The sequence below is a fragment of the Varanus komodoensis genome, unplaced genomic scaffold (genome assembly GCF_004798865.1).
Source record: "Varanus komodoensis strain SLA01 unplaced genomic scaffold, ASM479886v1 scaffold17, whole genome shotgun sequence".
NCBI classification, from domain to species: Eukaryota; Metazoa; Chordata; class Lepidosauria; order Squamata; family Varanidae; genus Varanus; species Varanus komodoensis.
In genome coordinates, this window is record NW_025335505.1 from 20,848,542 (window position 1) to 20,864,653 (window position 16,112).

General features: G+C 43.4%; 1 protein-coding gene across 9 annotated transcripts in view; it reads right to left on the bottom strand.

The window, feature by feature from the left end:
- SLC66A2 (solute carrier family 66 member 2) overlaps positions 1–16,112 on the bottom strand; it is a 90,301-nt gene that overhangs the window by 22,290 nt on the left and 51,899 nt on the right. For 8 of the 9 annotated variants that reach the window (XR_006414358.1, XM_044426553.1, XM_044426551.1 and 5 more), the window contains one exon: positions 10,106–10,322. The exons of the other annotated variant lie outside the window; for it this stretch is intronic. Coding sequence is in view for 7 of the 8 variants with exons in the window: in XM_044426553.1 (XP_044282488.1) it covers positions 10,106–10,322 (217 nt within the window). In the remaining variant the exon portion in view is untranslated. The remainder of the gene's footprint in view (positions 1–10,105; positions 10,323–16,112) is intronic. 9 annotated transcript variants of the gene reach the window in all.

Here is a 16,112-nt window from a genome sequence, read left to right on the forward strand (position 1 = left end):
GGGTTTATACCATTATTTAGATAATCTTCATTCCTTCTTTCAAATGCAGTATGTTAACATCCCAGAACTCTGAAATGTTCCATTTATTTTCAGGCTTTTTAAATCAGATAATATAGGAGAAATTAAACATAGCCTAATCATTAATCATACAGTGAATTCTTCTTTATAAAACAATTAGCTTCTATTAAAATACTCATTTTTAATAAGAAATGACTGGTGACTTACTGGAGTCCTGAACTGAATAGAAATTAAGTAATTCTTTCCTTGATAGATGTTGCTAATGTGCTATTTTCAGAGATCTAGTACTGGCAGTCAGGATTAGAATGGTCATTAATATAATTAAAACTTCACTGCCTAAATTCTTTGTTCCACAATGTATTCTACACCCAAATAGAGCTCCTATTCAACAGCAACTGCAATGCAGATCAAGAAAAAAAACAGCTTATAGTAATGCAGGTTTTTTAAAGCATATATTCAGAAAATGTATTAAATTATTGGAAGGTACTCAATTTGAGTTGTCTTGGCAAGCTTTGCCGCCCTCTATCACAGGCATCAGTGGCTGTAGCTGTTTCCATCCATAATACATTTCACACACACTTTCTTTGGATTTATATCTTTTCCTGTCTTTGTCATGAATTTCAGAAATCCTCTGACAGCTATGGAAAAGGAAATGGCTAGGTGGAATGGACACTGTTGCACAAGGAGCTTCTGAATTTGAGAAAATGATCAAGCATAATCGGGTGATTTTCCAAAGGTTTCATCAACAGGCTTTCAGAAATATATCCTGTTCTCTTTCTTTAAGGTCACTGAGAAGCTGTCCCATACTCTAACTGAAATATCAAATTGGCACCTGAATCTCTTCACACATTTCCAGGACCAAGGATGGGCTAACTCCTAAGAAAATCTAAAATCTCCTTATCTAAAGGAGCGCTTGCGTCCATATATGCCCTCCCGCCCCCTGAGATTGGCGGCAGAGGCCCTCCTCCAGGAACCCTCCGTGAAAGATATTAGGAGGGTGAGTACGTGGAGGAGGGCCTTCTCTGCGGTGGCGCCCCACCTATGGAATGCGCTCCCCAGAGAGGTCCGCCTGGCCCCATCGTTGTTTTTCAGCGCCAGGCCAAGTCCTTTTTATTTAAACGTTATTTTAATTGTTAATTTGACTATTTATTGGGTTTTATATTGTGCCAAGATGTCTCCAAATTTTTAAGGTTAATTGTGTGTATTGTGTCTGTTTTGTAAGCTGCCCTGAGGCTCTTTGCAAATGGGGCAGCATAGAAATGTTTTAAATAAATAAATAAAATGGTCTTTGCTGGATCAAACAAAATGTCAATTTGTTTCAACAGCCTGTCTGCAACCATGTTCAGACATATTCCGCTGAAGACTCAACTAAATGTTGCACAGGAGATCCACATGGAAGTTTGGTTTTGGTCCTCCCTCCACCACCAAAATAAATTATGGGAGGATGAAAAATATTTTGTGGGAGAGTGTCAGCCATTATGCTCCTTGTGGAGCATATAGTTTGGTTCCAAGAAGTTCAGAAGTAGGGCATGATAGAAGCAGGCTATCCTGTAAGGCATAGTGCCAACCCTATTTCACTCATGCAAAAGGGGTACAGTGTATTGGAGACAATGGTATTGTACTACCTTCAACATCACGCCTCAGCCCGATACCCACTCACTGAGCATGAACATCTACAAAAGCGAAGCCCATAGACCTCCTTGTGCACAGCATTCCGTAGGACTGGAAAGAGCAGGTTGCTTACCTGTAACTGATGTTCTTTGAGTGGCCATCTGTGCATCACACATATGGGTGCTGCGCCTGTGCAGTGCCTAAGCTGGAAGATTAGAAAGCTAATGGTTTTTTGCGGGAAAATGCTCCGCTCCCCTCCCCCCTGCGGTATAAATAGAGTGGAGCGTCCACCATTTTACTCAGTCATGAAGACTGACGTTTGCCCCCTAACGTTCAAAAAACAGCATCACACCAAGAAAAAAATCGGTATCGTAGGAATAATACGGAACCGACAGTAAGAAAAAACAGTCCACTCACCGACACCATGCGGGGCCAGCGGGTGGGTTGTGTGAATGCACAGATGGCCACTCGAAGAACATCAGTTACAGGTAAGCAACCTGCTCTTCTTCGTCGTGGCCTCTGTGCATCACACATATGGGTGATTAGCAAGCTTACCAGACTTGGAGGAGGGAAGGTGTCATCAGTGAAGAATGGCAGAGAGCACAGCTCTACCAAAGGAACAATCCCTTCTGGCACGTACATCAAGCCGATAATGCTTGGCGAAAGTACATGGAGCAGCCCAAGTTGCAGCCTTGCAAATATCCTGAATTGGAACCCCTGCTGTAAAGGCTGACGAAGTTGCTACTGCTCGTGTAGAATGCCCCCTGGGAAGTGAGGGCAAGTCAAGCCTTGCCAACTGATATGCTAGGACTATGGTCTGCACAATCCATTTGGACAGTCGCTGAGATGAGACTGGAGAGCCCCTGTCATGATCAGCATACTTGACAAAAAGTCTATTGGAATTCCTGAATGCTTCTGTGCGAGACCTGTAAAAGGCTAGACAGCGCCTAACATCCAGCGTATGGAGAAAGCGCTCAATTGGAGTCGACGGAGATGGAAAAAACACCAGGACGATGATGTCTTGGTTCAAATGAAATGGTGTAGCCACTTTGGGAAGAAACTCGGAGTCCATTCGGAGGACGACCTTTTCCTTGTAAAAGTTCAAGAACGGTGGGTCTATGCATAGAGCACGCAGTTCACTGGCTCTCCTGGCTGAAGTAACTGCAACAAGGAAGGCAGTTTTCCATGAAACTAGGCGTAAATCTACTGTTGCCAAAGGTTCAAATGGAGGTTTTGTAAGGGCCTGAAGTACAACAGAAAGACTCCACGTTGGCATAACAGGTTGAACCGATGGGTGAAAATTTTGTAGCCCTTTAAGGAAACGGCGAATCAGGAGTTGAGAAAAAACAGATGACCCCTGGATGCTGCCAGGAAAAGGCAAAATAGCAGCCGTATAGACCTTTATAAATGAAGGCTTGAGTCCCGAGCGATGAAGGTCAAATAGAAATTGTAAAACATTCTCGATCGAAGCCGACTCCGGAGAGAAGGAACGGGCATTGGCAAAGGAAGAGAACCTTCTCCACTTTGCTGAATACGATTTGCGTGTGGAAGGTCGTAGTGCAGATTCGAGAATTTGGTTTGGTTTGTAGATCCCGCTGCGGACGGAACGAGTCGTTGAAAAATAACTGGAGCTGGCGGAGCCTGAGCCTTGCGTGCGGCACAATGGCCACTGAGGCTGCCATGTGTCCCAACAATCTTTGTATAGTGATGGCTTGAACTGTCCTTTGTCGTCGAATCCGATGAATGTGTGTACACAGAGTGGCTCTGCGGAACAGAGGAAGGAACGCTCTTTGCAGGGTGGAGTCGATACGTGCTCCAATGAAATCGATGACCTGCGTGGGAACAAGTGACGATTTCTTAAGGTTAATACAGAGTCTGAGGTCATCAAGCAAAGCACAAGTCATGCGGACAGCCGCTAAAAGGTCGACTTTAGTCCATGACACAATTAGCCAATCATCTAAATAGGGGTAGACCTGTATACCCCGAAGCCGCAGGTGGGTGCAAACCGGGGCCATGCACTTTGTAAAGACTCTCGGTGCTGTAGCCAGTCCAAATGGTAGAACATTGAATTCAAAAATGTCAGATCCGACAGCAAAACGAAGGAAGCATCTATGGGAAGGATGGATAGAAATATGAAAATATGCACCCTTCAAGGCCAGTGAGGCAAACCAATCCCCTTCTCTCAGCAACGGAAGAATATTCTGTAAAGTGGTCATCCGGAACTTCCTCGGTTTGATATATCTATTGACTCCTCTTAGATCCAGGATAGGTCAAAGACCACCATCCCATTTGGGGACTGTAAAATATCTAGAATAGAATCCGTGTAGCCCATCAGTGCGAGAGAGTTGTCGAATCGCTCCCTTATGAAGAAGGTGAAGGACTTCATTGCACAGAACCGAAAATGGTGTAAATCGGATAGGGCTCGACGGTGGAACGATGTCGAATTCTATTCTATATCTAAGCTGAATGATGGACAGCACCCACCTATCAGATGTAATGGCCTCCCAAATGGGAAGTCGGCTTTGGAGCCAACTCCCAAAGGGGAGAGGGGAAGGTGGGAGTTGGAGAGATGAATTGGTTCGCCGGGACCATCAATGGGGACGTTTCTCAGTGTCGAACCACTTGCGGCCCTGGGAGAAGCACTGTGGAGGCTGTTGCCTCCTACGTTGCTGGCGCTGGTGGAACTGTTGGCGAGGCTGATACTGCTGGTGCCCGTAGGGTCTGGACCATGGCCACTTACGTCTGGCTTGTGGGAGTTCCATTCGACGTGCTGTCATACGGGACTCATGGATGGCTTTGAGTTTCCGATCGGTCTTTGCGTGGAAGAGGCCGGAGCCATTGAATGGCATTTCTTCTATTCTCCTCTTCATTTCCTCAGGGAAATTGCAGTTCCTGAGCCACACATGTCGTTGGAGGGAGATAGCATTGACCATGGCCCGAGAATCAGTGTCTATGTGATGTCTCGCGGTAGACAACTATTGAATGGCCACCTGCTTCGCTTCGTTCAAGAAGACCCTGGCTAGGTCTGCCTGCTGGTCCGGGAGGGAGGAGACTACGTTTTCCAGCTTCTGCATAATGAAGTACTGGTAACGTGCCAGTGTAGCCTCATAATTTGAAATACGCAACCCGAGTCCTGCAGCTGCATAGAACCGGCGCGCAATCATGTCGACCTTCCTCCCTTCCTTATCTCGGAGTGTTGTATGTCCTTGAGCCTCCCTGCCCTGGGAAGACTCGACCACCACCGAATTAGGCTTCGGGTGGCGCAGCAGGAACAGGATGTCGCCTTCTCGGACCCAGTACATAGATTCGTACCAGCAAGACGTCGCCTACGGCTGAGCCGGTTGGTCCCAGGGCTGAACCACTGCCTGGAGAAGCGTGGTAATGAATGGTAAGGCAACACTGGCAGATTGCTCCCCTCGGACGATGTCATAAAACCGGTCAGTGCTGGGCCCGGGGCGGTGGTAGGCCTCTATCTCCAGCGACCGGACTAGGAGAGAAACCAGCTCCGAAAAAGAAACATGGGGCTCATCCAGGGATCCCAGGTCTTGGGAAGTAATAGCCACATCCAGAGACGTGGAGTCTACTTCCGACTCGTCCGAGTCTTGATGGTAGTGGTAATGCTCACTGGACAAAGAGCTTTCAGGAGATGGAGGAGGTCTGCGTTCCGTACGGCCAGAAGTGGACGGTGCCTCTCTCGGGATCAACAGCGAGCGACAGTCCGGAGGAAAAAAGGCATATGGATGGAGTCCACTCCAGGCAGAATAGCCACCATAGCTGTGCATAGCCCAGTCATCTGCATGGCGCTCCGATGAACGGCTCCTACGCCTAGGAGGAGAGTCTGGTCTCTCAGGTGGCCCAACAGCAGGCATTGGCGTCGGGGAGCGTTGCCTCAGCGGGGAATCTCTAATTTCTCCATCAGAGATGGACTCCCTAAGTGGTGGCTCCTGTGGAGGAGACACGCTCTCAGGCCGAAGAACAGGCCTGGGGGATCCCGGTGGTGTCACCTGCATAGCGGACTGCAGGGTTGGTCCCGAGGGAGTCGGTACCGTGGCGGCCGTTGGTACCGAGAACCCTGACGAACCTGAGCCTCGGTGTTTGGGGCAATCGGGTTTCTTGCCCTTGTGGGCTGCCTTAGCCGTCTTTTCCTTCCTCAGCTTCTTATGGCCAGAGGGCCTTTCTGGCTCTGAATGCTTACGCTTCTCCTTTTGTTTGGTTGGAGGAGAAGGTAGCTGTTGTGCTTCCGTTGGAGCAGCGCCTTCATCCGAAGGGAGCTGTGGCAGCACGGCCGAAGTTGAGGCGGGGTGCTTAGGGGGCACGGCCAGGGTAGAGGTGGAGCGCTGAGGTGGTGCAGCCGAGGAATGGGTAGGCCTTGAGACCAGCTGGTCAGATTAAAGCAAGGCCTGGTCCCAAAGTAACTTGCGGAGACGATTCTCCCTATTCTTCCTGGCCTGTTTGGTAAAGGCCAGGCAATGCCGCACTTATCGGTCCTATGCCCCTCGCCGAGGCAGAGGCGGCATAAGTCATGCGGGTCCGCGGGAGACATTTTGGAGCCACACTCACACTTGCGGAATGCCGCCTGCTGTGCCATCGTGAAAGGGAAAAAAGAGATGATAGTACAGAGGGTAGGAGTAATATTTTTTGTTTTTGTTTTTTATACAAAAAAGAATGAACAGAGGAACTACAACAAGGGAAGGAAAAACTGGGATATATAATGAGGAAAAGGTAAGTTGAGTAAGATAACCGTAAAGGAGCACGTGGCGAGATCTAAGCGAGAGACGAACAGGCACGAGGCACAGCGAACGGCGGTCGCAGAGACCGAGTAAAATGGCGGACGCTCCGCTCTATTTATACCGCAGGGGGGAGGGGAGCGGAGCGTTTTCCCGCCAAAAACCGTTAGCTTTCTAATCTTCCGGCCTAGGCACTGCACAGGTGCAGCACCCATATGTGTGATGCACAGAGGCCACGACGAAGAAGTACTTCTTCTTCACATAAGAAGTGTGCACACAAGACTCTAGTTCTGGAATAGAAGTCTCTCTTCCCTTTTTTCAAAACACGTTTCTCAAGGATCAAATATTTATATTTAGGCAAGAAAGAATCTGTGAAGGTACCAACTTTCTGTTCAGATGAGATACGAGAAGTGCATAGGGTTACTAAGCATTTTTGTATGCTTGGACTCACTGCTCAAACTTGGGTGAGATGCCATGCCACTTCTTTTCAAGAAGACATACAAAGTCTGGCCTAACCATCTAGATTTCTTCCCTCTTCCCCTCTTTTTGGGCACTGCCTGAATGTGCCTTTTGTTAATAGGTCATGTGACTCTTGGGCCCAAGCTACTAGTTAATCATCATTTGTATATAGAACTCACAGGTTATTACAAGCAAGTCAGCAACTTCTGCTCATGCTGAGCTCATGAAAGTAAATTCAGAGCACTCATTGTCCATAGAAAACACGGCCCTCAGAGCAAAGATATTTTGAACTAATTGGTGAAATCAAAATTCCTTCCAGAACCCTGGAGGACTAAGCCCATTTTGAATAAATACATCGTTAATGGCTATGCTTCCCACTTGGGCTTTGTTTTATTATAGTGTTTTCCAACTGACATAATATATACAGATAAGAGTTTTTTTTCCTTTAAAAGGCATGCATTTTAAAATATTAATTTTGTATCCCTATGCTATGATGCTGCATAAAAAACAAGTTGGCAGAGAGAGCTTTACTTTGCTTTTATTTAATAAGAAAACTGAAAGGGTGTTATTCAGGTCCCAACAGTGTTATTAAGAACGAGAAAGAATAAGGTTACAAACTACTGAGTTACTGAAAACCATAATTAAAAGAAATTATTGCACATGAAAGCTTAAGCCAAATCTAGCAGCAAGATGATTGAAGGCTGATTAGAAATCTTTACCTCTCTTAGAAAGTAAGAGAGAGGTACTAGAGAGAGGTACTAGATTCAAAACAAGCATTTAAGAAAGAAATAGGCAACTCATTCAATGCTAAGGGGACTAGCAAACTTTAAAAAACTGTCTTGGGAATTATTACCAAAAACTAGAGGGAGCAACCCAAAACACCACTTCAAAGTTTCTCTGTGTCGGGAAAAGAAAACTAAATGAATGGCAGAAACATTCCCAAATGAAGCTCAAGAAGGGAACATTTTCAATAAAATAAACACATCTTGTAAACAAACACTGTCTTGTTTATAGCAGACAAATGCTAACATGTGCCAAGTGTTACACACAGGACATCCCAAAAACACAAGCATGTCTGATCAAAAGTCTGTTGGGCTGTTTCAAGCATGACACACTTATTTGAAAAGAACTAGTAGCAAAAAGCATAGACAACATCTATCATCCAGATGTGGCTGCCAATTTTGCACTGCGTACTTGCAAGTTCTTCAAGTATGTGCCCTGTGCATACATGCAGCAGAATAGACAAGTGTAATCTTAATAGCCTGCATATGATTGGCATACCTTTCCTTACATGGAAGCACTGTTTAGTGGACTGTCTGTTAAAGTGCTGATCACAGACTTTTTTTGAGGAAGACAAAGCAATTTTGTCATTTTAATAGATTTCTTGGCTAGATCAGATTATTTGGAAATAATTATTTTGTGCATGCAGATGAGCAGTGCTTCTTGGAGAACAGTCAGTTTCAGCATCTTGATGACATCAGAAACAGAAGGCATATTGGATACAGGATGAATTGCTATCCACTCTGACCAAGAAAATCTAGAAAGACTTTTCAATGGTCTCCATACACAACTTCCAAATGATATTTAAATTATGGAGTGAATTCTTATGATGCAAAATTGTAGTTCAACTTCCTCCATGGTACAATGGCAAGGAATGATTCTGGTTAACCACCTATCAATACTAGATATGTTGAACCTCTTTCAGTCTAATTTCCAGTGGGATTCTGTTTTGGAGAAGCTTTGTTGGGGAAGGACAGCACTCCAAAGGTGGGACGGCTCAAAGGCAACAGTGTGGGGCAAAAGAGGCAGGACCAACAATAATGCCGTATTTCAGAGCAAAGCTCTTACTTCCAGTAGCAAAGCCCGAGGAGATGCATTTTGTCCTGCCATAGCTGGTTCAGACTCAGTCTGACTCAGACAGAGGCAGGTTACACAGCAAATCCACCTTGAAGGTCCCAAGGTCAGAAGCACAGGCAAACAGTCCAACAGAAGTACAATCAAAGCAAAGGAATCCAGAAGTCAGCAGCAGAAGAGGTTGATCCAAGGAGAAACAAGATCAAGGAAGAACAGTTTCAAGGCACTGGAAGCTGAAACACAGTAGAGTTCCAGCAAGAAGCAGGCATATTGTAAGTTCTGGAGCTGGAGCCCCACCAAAGATTCAGCAGAAATATATCAGAGGTTTCTGGAAAAAGTCCTCCTGGTTAAGAGAGCCCTCTTAGCAAGGAGTTCTTTACTCTTGAGGAACCTACCTTGGCAAATATGTGCTCCTTCTTACACAATTGTACTGGCCTGCCTCTACAGACACCAACACTCTTAGGGGCTAGATGGCTGCTCACAGCCCCAGTCTCAAAGGCAAAGTTCCCCTCTTCTTGTGGGGATGGACCTGCAGCCATTTCTCTAAGGCTTCAATTTCTCCTGGTTCTCTGGCTTGGGCTGCTCTTTGATGTGTTTTCTCTCTTGGAGCTCTAGCTACATGATGCATTTCAACTTTTAAGGATGGAGAAAAGCTAGAAGACCACTGGCAGCCCTGGAATGATGCATGGTCATTTAGGGAACCCTGGAAGACCAACTTGGGACCTCTGGTGGGCTGAGTTTGGCCCCAGGTCCAAGGTTCTGCATCTCTGGCCCAGAATCCTACACTTTAAGTAGTAAAGCAAAAACAAAAACCTTTGCCAAGGCAATTTAATTTCACAACACATTACACAGGCTAAGCATGTCTATTTTCTGTAACATTAATTTGGTTATGCTACCAAGAGGACAGGCAATGAACTTGCGGCACAGGACATTCATAGTCTCATTCCTTACTTGTGATTCTGAAATGTTACCACACATCGCCCACACAAGCAAGCCCATGTTCAAAGCAAGAATAATTAAACCCTGTTATGTTTAAAGCAGCTGAAATTCCCAGGACACAGAATGCTACGTATCAATACAATCACAAATGTGCAGCCTTCCAGTGAAGCCACTGTATTTATTTGCTTGGCAAATAATGGCTTGCACGCTCTCGCTCGCTCTCACTCTCGCTCTCTCTGTGAGAGAGAGTTTATATATTGCATTTTTCTTAATTTTCCCTGGCTTACTTAACTTTAACAGCAACTTGGTGATTCCTACTTTGGAGCAATCCTCTTTTACTTAATCCCCCAAACTACTGGAGCTGTGCCAGAATTTAGTTTTATTTCTGTATTTTAATGAGAGCAGTTCTGGGACTCTTATGAAGCAAGGAGAAACAAATACAGGAACAGAGCCAGAAATGTAACCAGGGTTTAAGATGCATGCATACAGTAGCTTACCTCATTCCTTCGGTTGATCTATTCTGATAGTTACGGTAAAGCTGCGGGATACCCAGCATGGCCTCGGTGAACACAGCAAGGAAGCCCAGTGTTTCAACAAAGATAATCGAGTCAAGGGAAAGGTAAGTGATGTATCCTGTTACTCCAGTGAAAGTCAGAACACACTGCACATAGTCTGTAAACTTGTTCCAGTGCCAGAAATAGTTCAAGTCAAAATCTGAAAGACAATGTTTGTAAGTAAAAAAACCCAAGTTTTACAGCTTTAGCAATTTAGTTAACTACACTTCTACTTAAAAGAAAGAGGAAACAGTAGAATTAGATTACTTGGACAAGGTAAAGGATCTTCCACAAATACCTGAACTGGAAGACAAATTAAGAATATACATAATTAGCACATATTATTTAAAAAAGCAGTAACAGGAGAGGAATGGTGATGATGGAGGAAATCTAGCATATGGTAACAGTTAAAACTGAAAATAAGTTTATGGTATATTGCAGGGCAAGAGAATGCAACTGCTGAAATTGATTTGAGACCTAATGTGAAACCACTGCTTTATATTATATGCATGAGTAGATGTCAACCTCAGGCTCACACACTCTTTCTGTCCTGCATGCACTATGATTGGAAGCAACCAAATATGGCCAGTGACAGACCACACTTTGCCACTGCAACTAAGCCTGGCAAGGTATAGGCTTTACAGAAGCCATCATTTATGCAAAATATACTGTTTGCTGGGTTCACACACAAGAACTAGCTGCAGTTAGAAGTTTCCAACAGTGTGTGCAAAAGGAGGGGAGCATGTAATGCTAAAACACAGCTTTGCATTGTGTCTGAACAGCTCCCTGCCAAAAGGCACTTAAAACAACCAAAGGAAGCTACTTCTTGGATCCTCACTTATTCCATCGGTTCACAAAAGGCATTCCATTCCAAGGTGAGCAAGTCTCTGATCCAGCACCTCCGGGCACCTATTTTTTAATTTGTTTAATTCACTTTTTTGATGTTCAATTTTTTTCTAGCAATTGTACATAGGCTTCAAAAAAAGCTGACCAAATAGCCAGATGAGCATCCATTTGAAGGTAGCATCTATACTGAACTTGAACCCATTCTATATTGAACCCATTCAAATATTGAAAGCTCTGTAATGACCTCAATCCATTATATTATAAGAGATACGCGTTCTCCTTCCAGTGCTGTCCTATCAGTCTTTTAACAGTCAAAAAGGCAAAGAAAATCCATTTATGCTGACAATTTGTTAATTTCCATAAAGCAGGTAAATAATTTAAAAGAGCATGTAGATCAGTGAATATGAAAGACTGTTCCAACTGCCTCCCAAAAAGAAGCAACTACTGGTCATTGTCAAAATATACATTTAAAAGAAGCATTACCTCTATTGCACCACTGGCAGTTAGCTAAATTAGACAATCCCTTGCTAAAGAAACATGGTAGTATCCAATAGGCATAAAACTAATATTTTTGCTAAATAAGATGCAACCTAAGATCCACAGACATGATAGACTCCAAAGCAGTGATTCACTAATTAGCTATTTTGTGATAGTGTCCACAAAAGTTTCTCAAATTCCCAAATGTGTGCATGAGCCAAGAAGGTTGGAGTCATGTGCAGCAGAGGCTCTCCCGTGAAGGATTGAAACATTTGGCAATTTTCCATTCCCCCTGCAGTCCCCAGCACTCTTTTCGAAGTTGTTCTGGGGTGTCCCCCAACCATTCCAACCAGATTTTTAATTGGCTACAGGAGTAAACAGGGAATCAGAAAAAATAGCCATTCCCTCCTGTCAGTAAGAACATCTCATGAGTGGAGTGTTGCTCACAGGAAGTTAGCATCCAAACTTATCCATTAATGGACAACACAGAAACAAAATTTGAAATAGTAGCCAGCCTGGTTAGGCATGACGATCTTCATGCCTCAGTGTATATAACCACCATTGCAAAGCCTGATTGTAGTTAGAAAATTTTGGGAATCTTGGGGTTGATTCATATGGACATTCATCTACTAACATGCTGATTATTCAGTCAGTGTACACGGGTTGGAAACAGGTATTATCTTTGTCTTGTGCATGTCTCATTCCTCCCAGATCTATGGTTCGAGGCACTGAGTTAAACAAGGTGACCCTTTTGCAATGAGACATGCGCCCTCGGTGATGATGTAGGTCATGTCTGCCTCACCCAATGCAGGTTCAACTTGTAGCTCTGTTTATGGAAGGGGGTGCAAATTGCTGCCGCACAACAGCAACATATGGAAAGAGGATGTGTTTGCCACATCCTCATTCACTCTGTCCCAGAGTTACACCCAGCACCAACTCCACTGGGAGACTTTGAGCTTGGGTGTCTTCCACTGAGGAAAGATAATGCTAGGATAGTTGATGGGGGGTGGGGGGAGGGAATAAGAACTATCAAAGTTATGCTGAAACCAATCAAAGAAATCCTTTCCTGTGCAATTAAACAGCTGTACTTGCTAAAAACAGAATTCTATTTTGGTCCATAATGATTTTTTTGGTATATTTAGGATGTCATCAACTATTTCTTAAAAGAACAAGTAAATAATGTCATGCCAGTGATCATTGCTCCATAATATGCTACCCATCCCTCAGAAGTCTAAACTAGTATTTTAGACCATCATCTATAGAAAGGTTTGGATGCTTTACAAAACGCTTCTAAATAAACTCACTGTCTTGCCAAATAATTATTTCAAAGGGCCCTGGAAACATTATGGATAAATAATAATCCTGTGAAATGTTGCTTCCAAATCTTAACCAGTACTCATTAAGAACATCCAAAATTAATGCCTCTGTCTACATTTGGAATAATCCCTTACCAACATTTTGGCTAATCCTTCATTTCCACATCTGTGATAGTCAGCATGGAAAGGAGGGGCACACAGCTGTGCTAGCTGATGGAGCGGCGGTTCCCACCTTTCCTTTGAACAGAGAATATTTGAAAAGAAGAAACTTTGCACTGAGCCAGCTATTACAGTAGGTAAGGAAAATGTTCCCCAAAGAAATGAATGTGGACTTTTTCTCTTGCTTTGACGGAAATTTTAAAAGTTCAATTGCTTCCATGTGTTGAGGCAGTGGAACCATCATTCACAGATTATTAACCGTCATATTTCCTGACAGAAGAGTACTACCCTGTACTGTCACATCCCATATTGCAGCAAAGGTATTAACTCAGAACATTAAAAATGGAAGGAGTTCTATTTTTTCCTCTCTTAGCAGTTCCACATAGATGAGCATTAGCTTTCACAGAACAGCAATAATTAAACTCGCTGTCCTGTAAGAGTCCAGTTAACAGCTGGCTAGCTACTGTAGCAATATTTCAGAAAGTTAATATGCCAGACATGGTGAGCTTGTAATAGAAAACCAGGCGTGAAGGGTCTGGTGAAGCACCAGTCAAACTGTTGCCAAGCGGTCTGAGCAATGCTCAACACACGGCCATGTACTTGTACTTCCAAAAAGAAAAAAAGGAAAGGGGGTGGGGAGCAGATGCAAGAAAGAGGCAATGCACTTGCCATTTTTGAAAAGGAGCAAACTGCACTGGCACTGCAATCTTCATCCCAAGCATTACTGCATCTGATTATTGTTTTAGGAGGTTACTAAAACACCACTCTTTTCATTGCAAATATAATCTAAGGAAAAGCCTCTATACATTGATAGCAAACATTTTCTGTGAACACACGTCATTTCTCCCAAAGATGGACACATATAAGAGGGCTATTATATTAAACACACAAGAGCTGAGCAGGGCCATGGACACTTCAGAGGACAGAGATGACTTCGCAGTGCGTGACGCCAAAAAAACAGGCTCTTATACAAACTCGTAGATGGAATTAATCAGCTCATCCACCACAAAGAAACCTAAGCATACTAAGCGTAGCATATGGTGGGGCAGGGAGAGAAAATACTTTAGGTATCCATCGGGGAATTTGAACCATGGAGAAACAAGTTCAAAGGCCTGCTCAGTGTCTGAAAAAGGGGATGCTGTGCATGGAAGGTTATGCTGCATCTCTGAACCTTAGTGCTTATGCTGCATTAAAAGATACCTGACTTTTTATACAAGCCTCCACCTCAGTTTCATTTTTTTCCTCTTTTCATTTCTTTTCATAAACAACACTCCTCTAATTTTACCTGCCTTTAAAAACTGATACCTATTTGTTTTCCTTTACAGGACAAACAGCAGCCAGATTAGGAAAACAGTAAAAGAGGAAAAGGCTAATCAGAAGATCCAGTTATGAAACTGCTGAGTAACATGAATATTGTCCTTTATTTAGCCAATGCTCCAGCCATCAAAAAATTAGCAATCAATTTCTCGCAGAATTGCCAGATGTGTTTAGTAATATATCTGCTAAATATAGAAGGTATATTGACATCAATAAATATCCTCCCTGAAGTTAGTAATAACATCACCAACCTCTCCTACTTTAATTTGTGTCAGTTACTCCAGCCTCCATGAGCCAATTCTGGACTAATGTTCTGCAGATTCAGCTAGTGCAAAGTGATGATTTCCGAATATACGTTTGTATGATGCTGCTTTTCCAGTCCAACTGTACCATGTATACTATGCAGTGAATAGATAATCTGAATCCTAATATTATTTTATACTGAAAGATAAAATATGAACATTTGAGGTTTTAAAAATGGCAATGCTAAAAACAGTTGTGTTATTAAAGATGCATAATTCTTCAATTTTCCTCGTTACTCTTTTTGCTATGAGCAAAGGATGCTGAGGGGATTCTGCTTAAATTGCTGCACAATAAACAGCCTGAAAAGGACCTCTAACATCCCTTAACATACAAAGATACTTATTTTACTTCATTGCACAGAGATGGAAAAGAAGAGGTGACATCTTTCCTTCACTGCTGTCTGTGCAGGGTCCTCAGGAGGGTTTGCCATTGAGTTGCTCAAAATCATTTCATGCCCTCTGCAAATACACACATCCTTCCTGCTATGTAAGAGAGGTGACACAGGTTGGAACAGGCATAGTAACTTGTCCATTTTTTTAGGGGAGGAAGCAGTGTTAGGTTGAAGTGCCTTTTAAAGTTCGACGGTCTGCATGACCTTAGCATCTCAGATTGGTGCAAAGTCTTTTCTGCAATGTAATCTTAAAAGGCGAACTCAGCAATGCATTTTATCAAAGTCTCACAATCATACCACCAGCCCACTTTAAAGAAATGCGGATGGGAATTACCCTCTGTATTATTGGAGCTCCCTGCAGGTATATCACTGTAACTACTTCTATGTAGGGATGCATGAATCTGTCTATTTCCAGGCCACATTACTTTTATATGTGTTTACTCTTAAGTCTGTTCCATTCTGTTTCTGCATTAATCCACACATTTTTACAATCCAGCCAAAATGTATTTAAATACCTTAAAAGAGACTTTTTAAATGCAAGTGGATAAGCCAAGCAGTTCTGAGCCAAGAACCACACTGGAGGCATGAAACTTGGTGAATAACTAAGTTCTAATTCATACATTAATCTGAGAGGTGCAAATAAGGTCAACTTGTACCAGAATTCACAAAGGCAGGTTGCCTTCTTTGAGTGGTCATCTGTGCATCACATATATGGGTTCTGCACCTGCATGGAACATGTTATGAAGATCCTACAGCAGAAAGTGTTTTGGAAGGAAATCTTCCCCGACCTTCAGTGCAACATATAGGAGAAGTTCCTGCCCATTCTCTCAGTTCATGTGAGACTGACATTGTGGCCTCAGAACTAAGGAAGAATCCTGGAGACCAAACAATCTCTAAGTCAATCTGGTCAAAACCAATCTCTAAGTTACAAGTAAACATGTCAGTATATGACACCAAAGAGGGTGGGTTATGTGAATGTACAGGTGAACATTTGAAGAATGACAGTTACATGTAAGCAACCTGACTTTCTTCTTCATGGTATCTGTGTATCACACATATGGACAATTAGCAAGCTTACATTTCTGGAGAATGGTCGGTGTCATTAGGAGGGCCTTCTCTGTGGTGGCGCCCCACCTATGGA